This window comes from Syngnathus acus, chromosome 10 (assembly GCF_901709675.1).
Source record: "Syngnathus acus chromosome 10, fSynAcu1.2, whole genome shotgun sequence".
NCBI lineage: Eukaryota > Metazoa > Chordata > Actinopteri > Syngnathiformes > Syngnathidae > Syngnathus > Syngnathus acus.
Window position 1 is genome coordinate 6,661,956 of NC_051095.1, and position 19,159 is coordinate 6,681,114.

Sequence of the window (19,159 nt, forward strand, 5' to 3'; positions counted from 1 at the left end):
ATTTCAGCTGTCACTGTCAGTGAGCGAGGAACATAGTGATGCTACTTAGTCAAAGTCTGCTTCATTGTCAATTTCTTCACATGCACACAAAGAAATCGAAATTACGTTCCCACTAGCCCACGGTGACAAGACATAGTCCACAATATACTCAAGGGAAATGTGCTTTCGGCAGTTTGCAAACATATTTTATTAAGGCTGCGCTAGACTCCTAATCATATCAATAGAATCTTCAGTAGTTGCATGATGGGCGCTAAGGAAAGTGAAGGCCACTGCATGAACTTATTTTCTACAAAGTGTTGATGTCCCAGACAGGGAGGACACCTCATTTGAACATCTCGAGGCCGGCGAGGAAGGAGAATAACATCTCGCCCTGGTGCTCGTACCTAACCGCCAGACACCTGCACTCAGCAGCAACAACACCCAGACGAGGAGGAGATGGCCATCCACCAATCATCACGCAATGTTTTGCCTGCTTGAATATTCATATTGTCTTTCTTTATAACTGGGCAACCCGGAAGAATGTGTTGTCTCTTGATGGTCACAAGAACACACCAATCTTAGTGTGAGGGACCCAGGCGCCTGTATTAGTTTGCTTCGTCAGGAATAAACAATTGGTAAATTCGGCCTAATTGATCTACCGGTCTTCTCTTTGACAGAACGAACTCGCAAAATTGGACGGTGCGCCAGGGTGTGGATTAGGACATAGCAACTCTTGTGTTAAGTGTTGATCGCAATTTGGAGTCAGATCAATAACTCAAATCCGTAGCCTAACAATACGTACAAGTGAACAACACAAACAAATAAAAACAAGAAGGCACAAACAATGAATAAATAAGAGTGATGAATAAATAATAAATAAATAAATAAATAAACAACATAATAAATAAGAGGAGCAAAAACGGAACAAGTGTGCATACAGCAGACAGTCAGAATATAGCGCAAAAGCACAGGACGCTACGTAGGTCGTGCTCTTTCTGCAAAAGGACCAGCTCCTAAATAGTGAGTGTGACATGGCACTTTTCTGTTGGGGTGCCCAACTTTAGGCAGCGGCCTCCTTGGGTCATCTTTCGGTCAATCGTGTAAACTCCACTCTTTTTGTCTGCTACTATACGACGATGTACTGAAGTGAAATTGACGATCCCGACAACCGGTCATTTTCCCAATGGAACATCTCGAAAGCAATCAGGGGTGCCCCAACCACTGTAAAAAACACAATCCAAAGAACTTTGGAGAACACCCGCCCAGCCGCCTTGCACTCGGGTGACTGCTAGCGGCCTCTCTCTCTCTCTCTCTCTCTCTCTCTCTCTCTCTGCAAAGGGCGTCCGGTTGGTTGGCAAATCGCTTCCTATTTGTGCTTTGCAACATTTTTGAACGTCAACAGACTGGACAATGACGTTGATTTGTTTCAGGTAGGCAACAAACATCCCATAAATGTTTGTAAAAAAAGATAGTCGCTTTTTAAACTTGGTTTTATATAAGTTGTAATGTTTTAATGACTCTTTATTAGTCATTCTTCACTCAGGATGCAGAATTTGTGGATGGAAACCACAATATTGAGCCTAGCTTCGGTTGCCTGTCTTTGGCATTCTGCATTTATAAATGCTAACGCTCACACACACACACACACACACACACACACACACACACACACACACACACACACACACACACACACACACACACACACACACACACACACACACACGCACACGCACGCACACGCACAAGGAGTGTTAGTGAGTGAGCGAGTGTGCGTGCGTGCGTGCGTGCGTGCGTGCGTGCGTCCATACACTGCGCCGCCGTGAGGTGATGAACAAACCCCGAATGGGGCGGGCCGGTTGAGAAACAGACAAAGGCGTGTTGCCCACTGTGTGCTTGCGCGTGAATTTACGTGTATGATAGGGTCTATATGAGAGTTGTCAGGCGGGGGTTCGACTGCAAACTGGCGGTATCCTTCTCTAGAGCTTCGCGCACCCGACTGCAGCAGGTGAGTAGTAACACGTATAACGGACGCCTGCCTCCATTGCGTTTTTTCTCCTCGTCTCGTGTAGCGTTTGAATTTTTTGAGACGTTCACAACCGCGTGCATGCAGGGGAAGGCGAGGCTGTATCATTTCCAGCCTCATTATCATCTTCATTTGATGCAAACAAGTGGCGGGAGGAGGAGAGGAGGAGGAGGGCGTGAATGTGATGAAGGTTGGATGGCAGGAAGCACTTTAGATTACGCGCGTGTGCGTGCCGTTCATCCATAATCGTCTTGCCTGTTGTGTGCGTGTGTCTTTCAATGTTTGCTCACGCACCGGACAATGAAATGCAAAATGATATCATGTTTCCTTTCAATATTGGCACAAATGTGTTTGCGTGCTTGTGTGTGTGTGTGTGTGTGTGTGTGTGTGTGTGTGTGTGTGTGTGTGTGTGTGTGTGTGTGTGTGTGTATGTTTGGCCAAATTACGTTTTGTTTATTTTGCGTGCAGGTGGATATTCGTCCTCGTGCGTGTATGCCAAGTAAATCGCCATTTCGAGGAAGTCCTAACCATTCCGTTTTTTTGTTGTTTTTGGTTTTTAAATTAATTCAGCCCCTGAAGCCAGTTTCACTTAGCAGAAGAATATTTGGTAGAAAAGACGGTCATGGTGAGACCCACAAAAAAGTCTCAAGAGGCCACAGCACATTTTGGTTTAAAGCGACCATTTTAGGGGTCATTTCCAATAATCCTGGCTCCTTCCAATCCAGCACTTGGCGGCAATTTAAAATTTGGCAAACATGTCTATCATGAGTTAACCCACATAAACGTTTCAAGAAGCCATGTCAATAAAGACATTGATCGTTTGAAACAGCCATCTTTGGCGTCATTTCCAATGATCTTGGCGCTCTGGAAATTTGTTTATAGATCCATCCGGAAGAAAGTGCGGCTTTGCGACACAAAATTTGGCAGGTACGACTATTTTGAGTGGAGCCCCAAAAATGTCTCGAGACCGCGGGTTCATGCGGAGATTTGGGGCAGATGTCTCATTCCAAGCAAATTCTTTTTTTTTTTTTTGTCCACTTGCAATCACATTTTGACTACCTACTGTACATAGCACACTGATGGACAGGAGTCACAGTATCCTGTTCCTGTTCCAGTTGTGGATGGAGCAACTAAGTTGGATGAGAAATAAATGACTGATGGATATCCATACATCCATTACCAGTGTGAAATATTTGCTCATTGTGTAATTCTTTCATAGTATAATCATAATAATAATAATACTATGATATAGTTTCTGTTTTAGTGCTATTGTTGTCTGTACTCATTCCTCCCATTACTGCCGGCTGCGCCACATGACCGCATGAAAAATTCACACGCTCATCTTTTTGCAATGAGGTCTGAGTGGCAGCTCCATCTTGTGTAAAGAAGAAAAACAACAGCAACAAGAGCAGCTGAGTTGACAAAATGATGAGTCAATTTGTAAATCCACTCGTACAGCGTATTAAATAAATGTTCCCATTGAAAGCAAGTACCCTTTATAATATCGAATGTAACGTCATGTCATGCGGCATTTGTGTGTTGCATAAGTGGGTGAGTGGGTGAGCATTTGGCCGTGAATTGTGGCCTACAGCAGCTCCTTGGGAGACCTGCCAAAATTGTGATCCAATAAACAAAAATCTACAAAGGTGGCTCTGGTATGGAAAGAGAAAGAATTGAAGAAAATCTGAGAAAAGTCAGGCGAGTCAGAATCAATTCAAATGGGTGTCTACTGTCTACAGATGAAAAATAATTCTGGGATAATTAGAGAAACATCTATTAATTCAGGGGTCTCAAACTCCAGTCCTCGGGGGCCGCATTCCTACACGTTTTCCAAGTTTCCCTCGTTAAACACACCTGATTCAAATGATCAGTTCATCCTCACGTTCCGCAGGAGCCTGATAATTTAATCAGGTGTGTTTAACGAGGGAAACTTGGAAAACATGTCGGAATGCGGCCCCCGAGGACTGGAGTTTGAGACCCCTGTATTAATTTGTACAGTCCCTGACAACGAGAAGCATGAAGGCAAGAAAGAAAGATGTCATTTTTTGAAAGAAAGAATGAATGAATGAATGAATGAATGAATGAATGAATGAATGAATAAAAAGAGGATTTTTAGTGGAGAGCGGTGCTTTGCTGTATCTTCCCTGGACATTTTGGTAGCAGATCATGTGACAAATCAGAATCAGAATCAGTTTTATTGGCCATGTTTGTGCACGCCAAACAAGGAATTTGAATCCGGTTGATCTCAGCCTCTGTACAACATTTAAGTGACGAACAACATTCAGGTGACTAACAATATTTAAGTGGCGAGAACAGGATATTATTGCCCAGTGATGTCTCTGAGACATTATGAGTGGTGTGAGCTCATCAGAGTGATGTCAAATGTCATCATTGTCATGATCAAATCTGATCTAATTCTATGCATCTTTTTTTGCGGCAGGTCTATCGAGAGAGTCTAGCGCAAGAAGTTGCGGAGGAGGCTTCATGCTAGCTCGTCTTTGACATCCAAGAAGAAATTCAACACACTCAAAACCTCAAGATGGACTTTGTGATGAAACAAGCTTTAGGTGGTGAGTAATCACCGAATCGTATTAGCTTATCATACTAAAAAGCTACTTGTTAGCGTTGAGCAAATCTAATCGAAATATTTGGGGTTTAAAAGGTGGTGCTCCCCAGCTCTTTGTCCACTAAAGAATCCATCGATCTTTCCTCTCGATGTTGACATTCAGCCAGGAGACGATACAACATTCGTATTCAGGAACCTTGCCCCAACCGTGACCCATAACAAAGCATTCAATTTTAGAAGTCCTCCCTACAGAAACTTCAGAAAATAAAGATTTATTATGGAATCGTGAAAAAAAATTCCTGGGAAAATCGGAAAATAGTAATGACTCTTTTTAAACCAATGGTTTCATTAGAAGCAAGCCCAGCAGTTTGTGCAAAACTATTGTATTTTCCGAACTATAAGTTGCAGTTTTTTTCATAGTTTGGTCACTCGGGAGCGAATTATGTGTGAAATTATTCTATACACATTATATCATCTCGCATGTTATTTTCACACTAATCCCCAAGAGGGCGCGCTAGGCCTGTGCAATAACTAGAACTGCAACTGACGAAGAGTCTGACGTAAGCCACGTACGTAGAAGAGTAAGCACTGCATCTTCTACTTCTGGGGTTAGCGGAGTTGTTTCTAAGTGACTCAGATGATGAAGATATTGTTGGATTTAATGATTTGGAGTGACGTGGATGGTTGGATAAACTTGCTAGCATGTTATTTATGCTAGAGTTATTTGAATAACTCTTAATATGTTACGTCAGGCACGTTCCCATTTTCTTGTTTATGTGTTTATGTAACTTGCTAGCAGGTTATTTATGCTAGAGTTACTTGAATAACTCTTAATATATTACGTCAGGCACGTTCCCATTTTCTTGTTTATGTGTTTATGTAACGTTAGCATACCGTGCCTTCAGCCTGTTGTTGCCGATTCTATTTTTATATTAAATTGTCTTTAAAGAGGACTTGGTTCTAGGACGGTTCTTGATGTTGGAATAAATTTCTCCCAAAAATGCCCCATATACTCCGCTGCGATTTATATATGTATTTTTCTTCTTTATGATGCATTTTATGGCTGGTGCAATTTATAATCCGGAGCGATTTATAGTCCGGAAAATACGGTCATCACTACGTTGGCCTCGCAACAACGTAGAAGCAAACAAAATGTCAAGATCAACATGCTCAAACAACCACAACACACACACACAACGTGTGTTACCTCCAAAAATAGAGTACATTCCTTCTCTCGCTCCTCACCCGGTGGCGCAATCGTTCGTTTTCTCTCCTTTGTTTTCTTCCCCGGCACTCTCTTGGTGCTTGCTCATGTGAACTCTACTTGTTTCGTTTATAGACGTATATGCATCCAAAATCAGCAATGAATGTGCACACAAACATACCTTCGAATCGCTATCGATATTGTTGTTGGGTCTCTGGAACAGATTCATTGGATTGACAACATTTTCTGTTGGTTTTCAGTTTTACTTTACAAAGGAATTGTGAGCTGATCCTTGAATAAGTGAGGGTGCACAGCCGCCATGGCGATGGTTTCCCCTTTCCTTCCAGCAGGATATCAAACACATTTTCTCATAAAGGCCTCCAAGGATGGAAACTATGTTTTATCATGTTATTTTATCACGGGCAGGAAGAGTCCATCTTTGATTTCCTGTCTTTTGACCAGTGGACTGAAAATCCATCCATCCATCCATCCATCCATCCATCCATCCATCCATCCATCCATCCATCCATCCATCCATCCATCCATCCATCCATCCATCCATCCATCAGTAGCATGTTGTGAAAGCGTCCTTGCAGCAATATCTTAACGTACACAAAATGTACATTAGGCAAGAACTGCAAGTGTAACGCAAGATGATCTGTGATCATTTGTCTGCAGGCCCAATCATTCCTCCTCGTTTCCTGTTTGCTTTTCTTTATCTCATCTTACCCCACCCACACCAGCAACCCAGGGCCTGCTAGCGTGCCTGTCTGGCAGCTTCCTGCTACCACACAGAGCAGACGTCCAACTGGATCGAAGAACTGCTGATAATTTGACAGATAAAACCATATTATTTTGCCCAATCATCTTTTTTTGTTTTAATTCGACACAACGCAAGTGCTCTTCAGTTGCACCAGAGCTTCTTAGCGCCACACTTTCAATGGAGTAGTAACAGGGAGCACTTCAAATATCCTCCTTTCTGCTAATGCTAACGAGGTGGAAGGAGTGGACGAAGAGGAGGGGTCACAGATGATAACATAATAATTGAGAAGCACTGCTGTAAGTAAGCACAGAATGGAGGAACGCCAAGCAGTAAATTTCCTACCGACTGAGGTTGTATCAGAGCTTTAACTCAGTTCTGTGTGCAAAGACACAGGCAGTGCCTGCTTTTCTGAGACATCTCTGATGTGACTTTTTTCCAGAAGCTAATGCCCCTTTCACGAAACCCTACATAACTATTTTTTACACCCTTTTCCCAGGTTGCAGTCTTTTCTTGAAGGCAGCGATTGTCAACCGGTGGTCCGCGGCGCTCTAGTGGTCCGTGGCCGTACTGCAGGTGCTCCGCAAATTTGGAAATGGAAAATAATTGTAACACTTTTAAAAATAAAATTGATTCATTATTTAGACTTGACTTATTCTCCATCCAATTTTGTGAATCATTTACCCATCCAAATGTAGCTGAGATTCCCAAAAGAGACATGCGGATGCAAATAAATAGCCTGTGTAGGAAAACCCCTGCTGAATACGCCACTGTGGAGAGGAGGCACAAAGGCAATTTTCAAGGCGAAAAGGAACAAGTTGCTCCTTTCAGACGCTTTTTGTTCGTCTAAGGTACCGAGACAAAAGCTGAATTGAAGGCGACTTGTGAATTGATACAACCTCTGAGGTGGGATCAGAGCTTTAATGCAAGGAATGACAATTCACTGCTAGCCCAGTCAAAATGTATCTTTGACGTCTATAGCCGTCATTGGCCGTGAATGAGTTGCTGATGCTTGTATGCAGTCCACATGTGATGTGATGTTTGTTTTCGCAGCTGCCAAACACCCGCAGCGGACAGGCTGACCTTAGCCCCAACTCATGCCGAGCGCTGAACCCTACCCGCCTAACCCCGCTTTCTCACCAGCTGAGTGTTAATTTGTTACAATCGCTTCTGTTGCAGTTGCGTGTTGCCACAGGCGAGAAAAAGCCTGATGATAGTAATGACGATGACGACGATGATGACGAGTGCTTCTACAGCCATCACAATGAATACATCTCCTATATTATATAGCATACGCATGCATTCCATTTTGTTTCCATTTCATATATGAATTAAACAGTGCGTTATCTGAAATTCTGTTACATGCGACATGGATGCATTACAATACAAATTTAAGATATATTAAAATCCTGTATAAATGATATTACGCACCTATAACTACTGTTGCATTTCATGCATGCATACATTACTTGCTTAAGAAAATATATTACCGTATTTTCCGGACTATAAGGCGCACCTAAAAAACTAATATTTTCTCAAAAGCCGACAGTGCGCCTTATAGTCTGGTGCGCCTTATATACGGACCAAATTCCTAAATTTAAACTGGCCCGAAGCATTGTGTCATAAAATCAATCATAAGTGGCCCGCTGAAGACTATGAATCACCAATCAAAAAGACTACGGATCATTGTTTTGTGATTATAAAGTAATTTGTTGCATCTGAAGTTGAAATAAAAAAGATAAAATGGAGAATGATTTGATTTGGATTAAAAATCTCACTAATTTATTAATGGTGCGCCTTATAGTCCGGTGCGCCTTATATAAGGACAAAGTTTTAAAATGGGCCATTCATTGAAGGTGCGCCTTATAGTCCGGTGCGCCTTATAGTCCGGAAAATACGGTACACAAACAACATATCTATTCTCCATTTAATTATAATTATATACATACATTTAACTGTTCCATTAATTGGGCACATGTATGTAGTAACACACGTTTAATATGAAAAAAGGACCATTTGTCATTCAACATGCAATACAGTAAACTGGTTAGCACGTCCGCCTCACAGTTCACACGGTGTTGGTTCGATCCCACCTCCAGCCCTCCCTGTGTGGAGTTTGCATGTTCTCCCTGTCCCTGTGTGTGTTTTTTTCCGAGCACTCCGCTTTCCTCCCACATCCCAAAAACATACATGGTAGGCTGATTGAGCACTCCAGATTGCCCCTTGGTGCGAGCGCAAGCGCGGATGGTTGTTTGTCACCTGCGATTGGTTGGTAACTGGCGGTACAGAAAATGCATGGATGGATACAATACTATAATAAAAACAACAATCATGTTGAATATATTACATCATATTATACGTATGTTGCACTGCAGCTCATAAAGTCATTTCTAGAAGGTTTGAGATGTTAAGATGCTTTGATGTGTTTGCGTAGGCCAAGATTGATAGTATGATGCAGTTGTTTTGTTTCTCTGCTGCTTGATTCATAATTCATACACTCAGGTGGTCCTGTATTTACGATCGACCCCAGTCGGGTAATAACAAGGCGCCATCAATGCGCCACCAAACCTGGCAAAACTGTCGTTCCTCCATCACCTTTCACTGTCGTTCCTTCTGTCTTGGTGCTGCGCTCAGGTGCCACCAAGGACATGGGCAAGATGTTGGGCGGCGAGGAGGAGAAGGACCCTGACGCGGCCAAGAAAGAGGAAGAGCATCAAGAGGCCCTGAGGCAGCAGGAGGAGGAACGGAAGGCAAAACATGCCCGCATGGAGGCTGAGAGGGAGAAGGTCCGGCAGAGCATTCGGGACAAGGTAGGGCATTTTCCTAGTGTTAACTGGCTGGGCAAGTCCACAGTGTGCAGTGGTAACTATCGTAGCATATGCTTATGCTAATGTCCGGCACTGGCTACAAGGTACTAGCACCTCCCGAGTTAGTCTCATAAACATGATCACTATGGATAATGCTAACTTTCCTTTGCTGTTGTCACTGCTAATGCTAACCTCATGGTCACAATGGACAATGTTAACGTTCCTTTGCTGTTCTCATTGCTAATGCTAACCTCAATGCTAGTTTTACATAAACTTGTATGTTCAATCGGAATGCTAATGCTACCGTTATTGCTAATGCATGTGTGGTTAGGGATTGTAGTGGACTTTTTAGTGGGCTATTCACTGGCTAAGGAGATCTGTTTTTGTTTTTAGTACGGCCTGAAGAAGAAGGAGGAGAAGGAGGCAGAGGAGAAGGCGGCGCTGGAGCAGGCCTGTGAGGGCTCTCTGACGCGTCCCAAGAAGGCCATCCCCAGAGGTTGTGGAGATGATGACGATGATGATGACGAGAGTATCCTGGATACTGTCCTCAAGTTTCTGCCTGGCCCGCTGCAAGACATGTTCAAGAAGTAGACCCGGAAGGAAAACTGGGGAGGGGAAGTGAATTGGGGGAAAAGATGATGCATCTTCAGGGAGGCATGGTCTTGCCAAGCTGTTGGAGGCTTCACGCTGCCTTTTCTCCAACTTTGTGTTTTTATTATTATTTTTCTATTTCCTGCAACATTTTTGGGTTATTTCATTTGATACTACCAGGCCATTTGACTGGTCGGCAGTCACCTGTCACTCGGCAGACGGTATACCGAATCCCAAATTGAAAGCATTTTTCTTTTTTTTGTCTTCACCGCTGATGGATGCGGAGAATGCAGGTCAACATGTTGTGTTATATTAGATCGCGAGTCAAAAACGAGCCATTTGAAAGCGTAAACGGAAAAAAGAAGACGGTATGATCCTTCACAAACAAATTGGCTTTTTATTCATTTGTTTGCTAAACTACCAAAGGTTGGGTCAACTTGAGCCACCTACCTGGGTCAGGGTTTTTTTATGTCCGGTTTGAAAGAAAGGACAGACAACATGTACTTTTTGGGGGCTTCTGTAAATATTTGACTGCAGGACTTTCTTTCCTTACATCTTCTGTATGAGAGTGCCAACTTGATCTGAATCTGTATAACAATTAATTGCGACTTTTTAACATTAGAAGTTGAAGATGTAGTGAGGTCCCCTTAGACAATCAACAGAAACTTAGGGAAATGTTGCGTGGCTGGAGGGTATAGGGGGAACGTTCAAAATCACTTGGCCCAGAGAGACCAAAGATCACACGTGTTATACACGTCATTCTTCTTTGAGCCACCCAAAGCAAACGGAATTATGACATCAATCTGTGCTTCAGCAGTGCGTTAGTGGTTCATTATGGGTACATTACCATGCTTCATTAGTAAATCAGCGACGTATCGACGCATAGTTGCTGCATCAGCAATGTCTGAGAGGTGCATCAACGGTGTACCGGTGGTGTGTTCGGACTCCATCGGTGATGGTGCTTGAGAGGTACTGTATTGCATCGCTGGTGCTAGCTATAGTGGCGAGCAGGAAACATGGTAAGTACTTGAATACGACGTGACGTTTGGAAGAGCAAACACTGTTAACATGTGGCGAAAGACAAAGAAGCTAAAGAGCTAAGATGCTTAGAAGCTTAAAGTTGTCAGGACTGCAGGAAGAAGACAACACTTTATTGTAGTTTTTGACTAACGGTTATAAAGGAGCAGAAGAAGACGACGATTCGGGACTAGACTACAAAGCCATACGCTTTTGACTTTTTGCAATAATTTCTTGAATGTTTTTATTGCGTGCGTGCATGTGCCTTTGTGGCCATTTACACAACATGCATGTAGGAAGAAACCTTCATTGTGTACCTGTCAATTTGTGTCTTCTTAATACTGAACACATGTTGATGCATGCAAAACAAAGACCAAAATAATGGGCTGATACATTTTTGTGTCTTTGTGGTTTGAGTTTGTCTTTGGTACAGTAACCAATTGGTTGTGAGCATCAAGTGCCCTGGCAGTTTACACAAAGGAGACACACACACACAGGAAGTTTGGTTGCAAATTCTCCGAATGAGGCCTTGTTGCCTCTTTGCCACATTTGTGAATTGCGGGGCGGGAGTGCACAGGCTAAAGATGCTACAAGCTAACTTGTTGCATATTTGTCTACATAAATTAGCTCACCGTGGCTACAGATTTGCTCATCCGTTGACTTCATACAACACTTTTGATGACATTCGAAAGCCTCTTTCAAAGTCATATCTGCGTTAAATCCGCTACAGAGAATTGGGGTCATTTTGCCGGATTGTGTCACTACACGCATGGAGAGACAGTCAGCATCTTTTACTGGTTTCTGCATGAAAGGTAGAGGTGCATCATTATGGACTCACCCGTTTCAAATTTGATGAACTACATGTGAAGAAACTCAAGCCCCTTTCATACTCCCCCACGAGACCAACACATTATCGACTTTACCTCAAATTTCTGTCTACCTTTATGCTCAAATGCTAATTGTGATGTTAGCTCCTGTTTCGAAAATGAATCATGGCGTCGCTTGTGCTCTGACTTTCTCTGACACTTGATCAAATTCATTCAGATGTTTAGCTGTTGCATTTATTTGTTGGTGTGTGGTTCCTCTTCCACCTGTCACGTTTGCTAGTATGGCCTCTTGGCTAAACCACGCGCCTTTCAAAAGGGCTATTCCGCTACATTTTGCATACGCTTGTTCCTTATCTTCATCGGGAGCTGACGTGGGGGTGAATGTGCGAGATGATCACGGGAGCCCATCGTTGTCATTGTCGTTCTTTTGACGAGTCGCACTTTAACGCTGACTGTCCTGTTGCGTTGTCTGCCAAATGATACATGTCATTCAATTTGATGTAGACTTCATTGTGTGTGTGTGTGTGTGTGTGTGTGTGTGTGTGTGTGTGTGTGTGTGTGTGTGTGTGTGTGTGTGTGTGTGTGTGTGCGTGCGCACCACAGCCACCTGGAGGCAGTATAAGACAAATACACTGGTATGTTGCCTGACAAGCGACACTACGATTTTTTGTGAAGGATAAAATATACGACTGTGAGCCGGTCGGACAGTTTTTATTTTGAGGCGGCAATGTATTTAAATTTGTGTGAAATTTTGATTTGCATGAGTGGACCTTAACAAGATTATGAAGTTACATTTGCGCCCATTAACTGGCGTCACCTCTTGTTCGATGGCTCCTGCTCCTGTTAACATGCTTTAGCCCAGGTGAGCTCATTTAGCTTTTGTTAGCACAAGATGTTTCAAATTATTACGTGCTAGCAGTTTGCTCATTGGCATAGTTATCAGCATCAACTGCCATTATTGCTCTGAACTGCCTTTTTTGATATCAAGGTTTTTACTTGTCACGTACACTTTTGTGTGATCACCAAGAAGGAATCAAACCTATCAATGAGTCATTGGTTTCTTTATTTGGAATTTTCTTTCATTCGTTCAGGGTAAAAACGATTTCAGGTGAATGTCAACAATTAAGTTTGAAAAATAAAATCTGAAAAATGTAGTCTTTGCATGTGGCGATCGGTTGTGTACACGCAATGGGGTGCATCTTTACAACTTTGTTTGTCCGTTTTGAATGTCATATTAAAGAAAAAGACAATATGTTAGGTTACTTTATTTCAATATATATATATATATATATATAGTCAAGCTTATTTTGTTCTAATTTTATTGTATGTATTTCAATTACACTTAACCCCTAAATTGAGGTAAACGTTTTTCAAATCAGATAAATAAAAATGCTAATTGGGCGAATGTAAAAACTTCATTTCATACAAACGCTTCATCAAAAAGCCTACATTGATATCTTTAAACAGAAAATATTTTGTATTAAAGCCCGTTAAATGGTGTACCTAAAGAAGGATCTTATTGTTTTTTTATATATAGAAATTTTTTTTTGTCCACTAAACCTAACCATATCTGGTTGCACTGCCAATAAACAAGTGGGCATATGTCCACACGACTTTCTAAACAGATTTCTGCGAAAACAATGAATTTTGGAGAAAAACACATGCATCTTCTAAAAGATAGATTTTATTTCAGTACAAAGATATACTGGAATGGCAGTTTGCACGTTAACCCAGCATGACGACTACAAAAATATTTATCATACAAAACAAATATGCGTGCTTGTGATTTATGTGGGAATGCACCTAGTTCAATGAAGCTGCTTTGTTTTATATACATAGTATATTGTTTGATACATTGAGACTGTACAGTTGTGCTGGAAACATATGTGAATATGAAAATAAGTTTTTCTTAATATAAGAAACAAAAACTATTTACATTAGCTTACATTGCTCTTCAGACCCTTCTACATTGACTAGCTAATGCTCAAATCTTTTTCTGCAGTGACAACGCTTGTCGTTCAAAGACATCAAACGTAAAAGGGTGGAACCCATTTGACAATTGTAACCTTATTAAGCATTTGTGCTAAAGCTAGCCTAGCCTAGCCTCTCCGCTTTAGTGCGCAGTCGAACTAACAAAGCTGAGCAAGTTTTGAACTCTCATCTCTGACGCGACCACAAAAACACAGCGACAAGTAGCGTCGCCACGGCAACACCTTTGCTTCTACAAGCTCTGGAAGAACTGCAGTGAGAGCTCATATCCCAGGAACATGATGGCGCTCATAGGGAAGCCTCGGATGGCGTTGACAGACACACCGCGGAAGAACACCTACGCACGGACACACACAAACACATTCAGACAGACTGCAAAATGCTGTTTAAACCTATAAACTCGTTCAGACACAAAACATGTCAAAAATGGTGTTCAAATGTGTTCAGATTAGTTTTTTAAACTGTTCAGAAATTGGGTTGAAACAACTGTACCCTTGCTGTTAAAGCACGTGCTAACCTGGACTCCTTCCGTCTTGTAACTGTGCAGGATGCAGTGAAGGACGCCGTTATACTTCCGGTGCAAGTGAGCGTCCGCCTGCAGGCGACTCTTCACTACGTCGGCAGGCGTGGCTGTCACCCAGGAAATGGAACCTACGAAAAAGAATGTTTGAAGTCGTTCACCTGGCTGAACTTGAGCTCACCTGACACTTAATAAGGTGACAAAGTGCATTTCAGCTTTAATTTGGTGCAAAGTACAAACGTGCCTGAAAGTAGGCCACGTTTTTGTCTTTTGAGTAAACAAAGCGATGCGGCACGTGATTTGTCCAGTGGATTCCAGAAGATGGCTGGGGGACTGATGATACAATGGTGAGAATTTGACTGCAGGTCAAGAGGTCCCTAGTTCAAATCTGGTTGCCTGCCCCCTTGCAGACTCTGTGTAGGCTGACGTGCTTTGCCCCTCGTGGGATGTCTTTTACAGTTGAGACACTCTGTGTAGGCTGAGGTGCTTTGCCCTTAGTGGGATGTCTTTTACAGTTGAGAAAGAGGTACCCTGTCTCTGGTTCTAAGTCACTTGTTTATTTTTCAGCAAACCAAGGCAGGGAGTATAGCTCAGTGACTGCCCGGTTCAATTCTATGTGCCCACTTACTGGCTCATTCTTGACACAAGTATTTTGCCCCCTAAGAGGAGCTTCTTTTACAGCAGAGCTGGAGGTACCCATTAGAAGCAGCTCTGATTTTAAGTCATTTTTCTCTCTGTCAGGAAGTATGCACCAATACCTGGGGGTATTGCTCATTGGTAGAGCATTTGACTGCAGATCAAGAGGTCCCCAGGTCAAATCTGGGTGCCCCCTTGCTAGTTCTTTGTAAATCCAGGACTATTTTACAGCTCAGCCAAAACTCGTTGGTTCTAAGTCACTTTTTTGGTTTTCAAGAAATCAGTTGCAATTGCCCAGGGGGTGTAGCTCAGTGGTAGAGCATTTGACTGCAGATCAAGAGGTCCCCAGTTCATCTCGGTACCCCTTCACTGGCTCACTCAGTACATATCTTCTCCTCATCGAGCCCATTTTACACGGGTACTTATTTGAACCGGCTCTGGTTCTTAGTCATTAATTTATTTGTCAGGTCATGAAAAGTAGAAAGTATATCTTAGTGGTAAAGCATTTGTCATATTTTTGTTTACAGCTGAAATAAACCCAAAACAGTGACCCAAAACAGTTTTGAAGTGTCTTGGTGGTATAAAATGAACATTTCTGACCTGCGAGTCCACCAGCCAGCCAGATAGCGCAGGGGTGTGGTGCCGTGGCAGCATCTGGTTTGAGGAGTTTGCAGAAGATGGCGTAGGGCACAAAGTAGAGGGCGTAGCCGGGGATGTCTCTGAGGAGCATGGCTCCACCCCCGCGGTACAAGCCCTGGAGGCCCTCGCGCTGCATGACACTGCTAATGCAGTGGAGCGGCCCACGGTAAACGCTGCTGTTGCCGCCGCCGCCGCCGCCGCCGCCATTGGACACATGCAAGGAACGCGACCCCACTGGTGCTGCCGCTGCCATGTTGTGTGAAACGCCGCCCGCGAGCTGAAAACTTTCTGACCACAAAATAGAGAACAAAACATCTTCTATTGGAAATGGCTGTTAACCATAAAAAAATAAATAACACCAAATGAGGCATTCCGGGAATGAAGCCGTCAAAAAGACAAGAAATCAACATATTATATAGATTCTAATTGTTTTGAACAACTTGGAAAAAATGGAAAATACTTCAAGAAAATTTAAAATATTATGCGAGTCCCTTGCACATATTTTGCACACTGTCCCTGCCATAAAGCAAAGCCAAACTGTCAATGTTTCACATGGCACCTGGAAATGTTTTTTTACTAATTAACAAACGTCTTCAGTATGAAATGAAAAGTTTGTTTCATGTAAAAACGTGACAGATGAGCTTACACGTGTGAATATGCATGAAACATTAATAGCAATTAGTCTGTGTGCGTTAAGGTCATAGCCACGTCTGCAAAACTTAATACTGTTGCTTGACATGCGATCGCAGCAGGCAGTTGCAGCTATTCAAAATTCCCATTCCAAAATATCCCAAACCAAACAAAAAAACAGGGATGGCAAATGGGCCTGCTTTTATTGCTTCCATGTGTCTTCCTCAGCACAAAAACATTTCACATGTGGAAATCTAAACAAACCTTTCTTCTGGCTGCCTGTTGCAATCAAAACCTTTGCGCAAGATGTAAACTCAGATTTCTGATGACTATTTTGGCCGCTTTACATCCAAATAAACATGCAGTAGTGTACAAATTTGGGATATGAGCCGTCGTTGGGCTATGATTTTCATCCGAACGAATGTGAGTGCAAAGAGTTGATGCAGTGCGAAAAAATCTCCCCTATTCTTAAGTGAATGATGTCAGTACTCTATGTTTTTAGAAAATTCAATATTATGGATCGAATATTTTTTCCTAATTAAAAGCACATGCAATATCGCCCAATTCTCAAATGGTTGTATAAACTCTTAAAGGGGAAGTCAAGCCAAAACGTTTCTTTACAATAATAATATGTTGTGTGCCGTGTGTGCACCACTCCACACACAGCATTGTGATTAATAATGTGTTTGCAGATTATGAGTTAAGCAGCAATATTCACTTGCTGTTGACCGAAAATGACAGGTCTCGAATCACAACCAATGTACGCATGATTTGATTTAGCGTATTGCGTTGTTGTTTGTTTGGATACATTTTTCATATTGGTACAGGTGTGTTTGTGATCTACATCTCTGCTGACTATTATCACTTGTACTGATGTAAAGTGCTTATGCTTACCCGCTAGCACGGCTGCCTGCGTCTGCATTTGCAGGCGGATCTTGACCAAGTCGATGGGGGCGCCCAACCCGACCGACACCAGGCCGGTCAGCATGCTGGCCACCGCCACGTCGCTCAGGCTGGCGGGGTGGCGCTCGTCGCCGTAGCGACGCTTGCAGATGACTCTCTGCGAGTTGCTGTAGAAACCAAAGACCAGCGAGTTGTACGCCGTGATGGTGGCCAGGGGGAAGGACATGCCTTTGAAGAAGCCCCGCGCCTGACCGAATTACAACATAAACATGGCGTTCATGGCAACGCTCATAATACATTCACCAATGTATAAAAAATATATAAATAAATGAATGTTTCCATTGTATTTAACCAACTTGAAGGCAGTAAAAATGGCAAACTTTGCCATTATTGTGACAAATGAAAAGGTCAAACGCAAAACAACTCTCCTTTACACCATAAGACTTTGGCAATGAACTCATCCTCAAACACCCGAACTTAAATGATAAATTTTGAAGGAAGGCGTGTCGTGCCATTTTCATACCGTCTCCTTCCTGTAGATGGTGATAATGCAGTCCATCATGTTCTTGTAGCCTTTTCCCGCCTGCAATCGCGTCTGCCAAATCCAATGGCACTCAGTCAGCATGTGCGAATTATGTTTTTTTGAAGACAAATAAAACAGCCTTTAGTTTTTTTTTCAGTTTTTTTTTTTTACCTTGACAGTGTCCAAAGGATGTCCAACCACCACACTGGACGCCCCTGCATAAACACATGAACACAGCTACTCAGAAAGTGATTAAATAAGGCTAATTCTATGAATGAAATATCAACAATCACATCCATCTATCTTTATTGAGCAATTTTGAGAAATAGGCAAAGTTCATATTTGACAATGTTATTTCGGGGCCCCAACACGGCACTGATTGACCTCAAGCTATGAATAACAACATGGCAAGTGCGCCCCTATGGGCCACACATGCACAATCATTTGTGCATTCATATATTACGGGCACTTTTTTTAGCCAACTTAAACGATGAGAAATAATTAACTATAATGCAGATTGTGACAAATACACACTAGTACATAAAATAAACAAATAGTCTCCAGGTACACAAATGATTTAAGTGTAGCCCATATTTTAACATTTTAACACACACACACAATACCACGTTAACGAGACGGTAAAGCGAAGATGGTCAATTTTTCACTAACTAGCCCAGTTTATTTATTTATTTATTTATTTATTTTTTATCAGGAGAATAAAAAATAAACACACACACAAACTCATGAATGTAGTCTGCATCACATTGAGGCGCTATTTGTCCCTAATATTTTGACCTGATGGCACGCACTAGCCCGCACGCGCGCACACACACACACACACACACACACACACTTGCACACAAGGAAATATACTCACTGACCTCCAACCCATCCTGCAAGAAAATCATCCATGCGGAAGCTCTTGGAAGTCATTGTTATATTTTCACTCTTCAAACTTCATCTGTGAGCACAATCACAAGTTTGTATAGCACAGTTCGCAGGTCGTCCCGTGTGTACGTTTGTGTTGTGAATGCACCGAGAAGCAACACGACCCTTTGATTGCAAAGCGCGCAGGCCTCCGCCGGGCCGACGACCAATGAGAGCGCGAACAAGGCTCTCCCGGCCAATCGTGCGCCATCTGGTCCAAGTTGCCAGCCAATTGACGCGCGATGCACAAATGAGCCATGAGGGAGCCAAGCCAGCGAAAATACGAGATAGTTGAAGATTTCCTTTGTATTCTTAATAACATACCAGATCCAATAGTAAGATCCAATATAAACTATAATGAAAGTACCTCATTTTAAAAATAGTATAAAAGCCTTTGGATTTAAAGCTATCATATTTAACATACCAGATCCAATAGTAAGATTCAATATAAACTATGATGAAAGTACTTCATTTTAAAAATAGTATAAAAGCCTTTGGATTTAAAAGCTATCATATTTAACAGACGTGAGTTATTGATTGTTTTCGGCAATCTGACCCCAATAGACTGTTTTATGTGGACAAATACAACCGAAACAGAAAGAGAGAGCGAGACAG

The 19,159-nt window shown here is 42.4% G+C and overlaps 2 protein-coding genes across 3 annotated transcripts; one reads left to right on the forward strand and one right to left on the reverse strand.

The window, feature by feature from the left end:
- Positions 1-1,757: 1,757 nt before the first annotated feature.
- LOC119129180 (complexin-2) lies at positions 1,758-12,928 on the forward strand. The gene is made up of 4 exons (XM_037262263.1): positions 1,758-1,987; positions 4,446-4,575; positions 9,170-9,345; positions 9,736-12,928. Exons 2-4 carry the CDS (start codon positions 4,545-4,547, stop codon positions 9,931-9,933), a joined length of 405 nt encoding a protein of 134 aa, XP_037118158.1. The 5' UTR covers positions 1,758-1,987; positions 4,446-4,544; the 3' UTR covers positions 9,934-12,928.
- Positions 12,929-13,441: 513 nt separating this feature from the next.
- On the reverse strand, positions 13,442-18,668 carry slc25a48 (solute carrier family 25 member 48). 2 transcript variants are annotated; one of them, XM_037262254.1, is made up of 7 exons: positions 18,499-18,668; positions 17,789-17,832; positions 17,618-17,689; positions 17,086-17,341; positions 15,523-15,849; positions 14,259-14,417; positions 13,442-14,103 (listed from the first exon to the last, which is right to left on the reverse strand). In XM_037262254.1, exons 1-7 carry the CDS (start codon positions 18,548-18,550, stop codon positions 14,030-14,032), a joined length of 984 nt encoding a protein of 327 aa, XP_037118149.1. In that variant the 5' UTR covers positions 18,551-18,668; the 3' UTR covers positions 13,442-14,029. The 2 variants fall into 2 exon arrangements, with proteins under 2 accessions (XP_037118149.1, XP_037118148.1); XM_037262253.1 differs by having other exon boundaries at positions 14,284-14,417; positions 18,499-18,664.
- Positions 18,669-19,159: the final 491 nt, after the last annotated feature.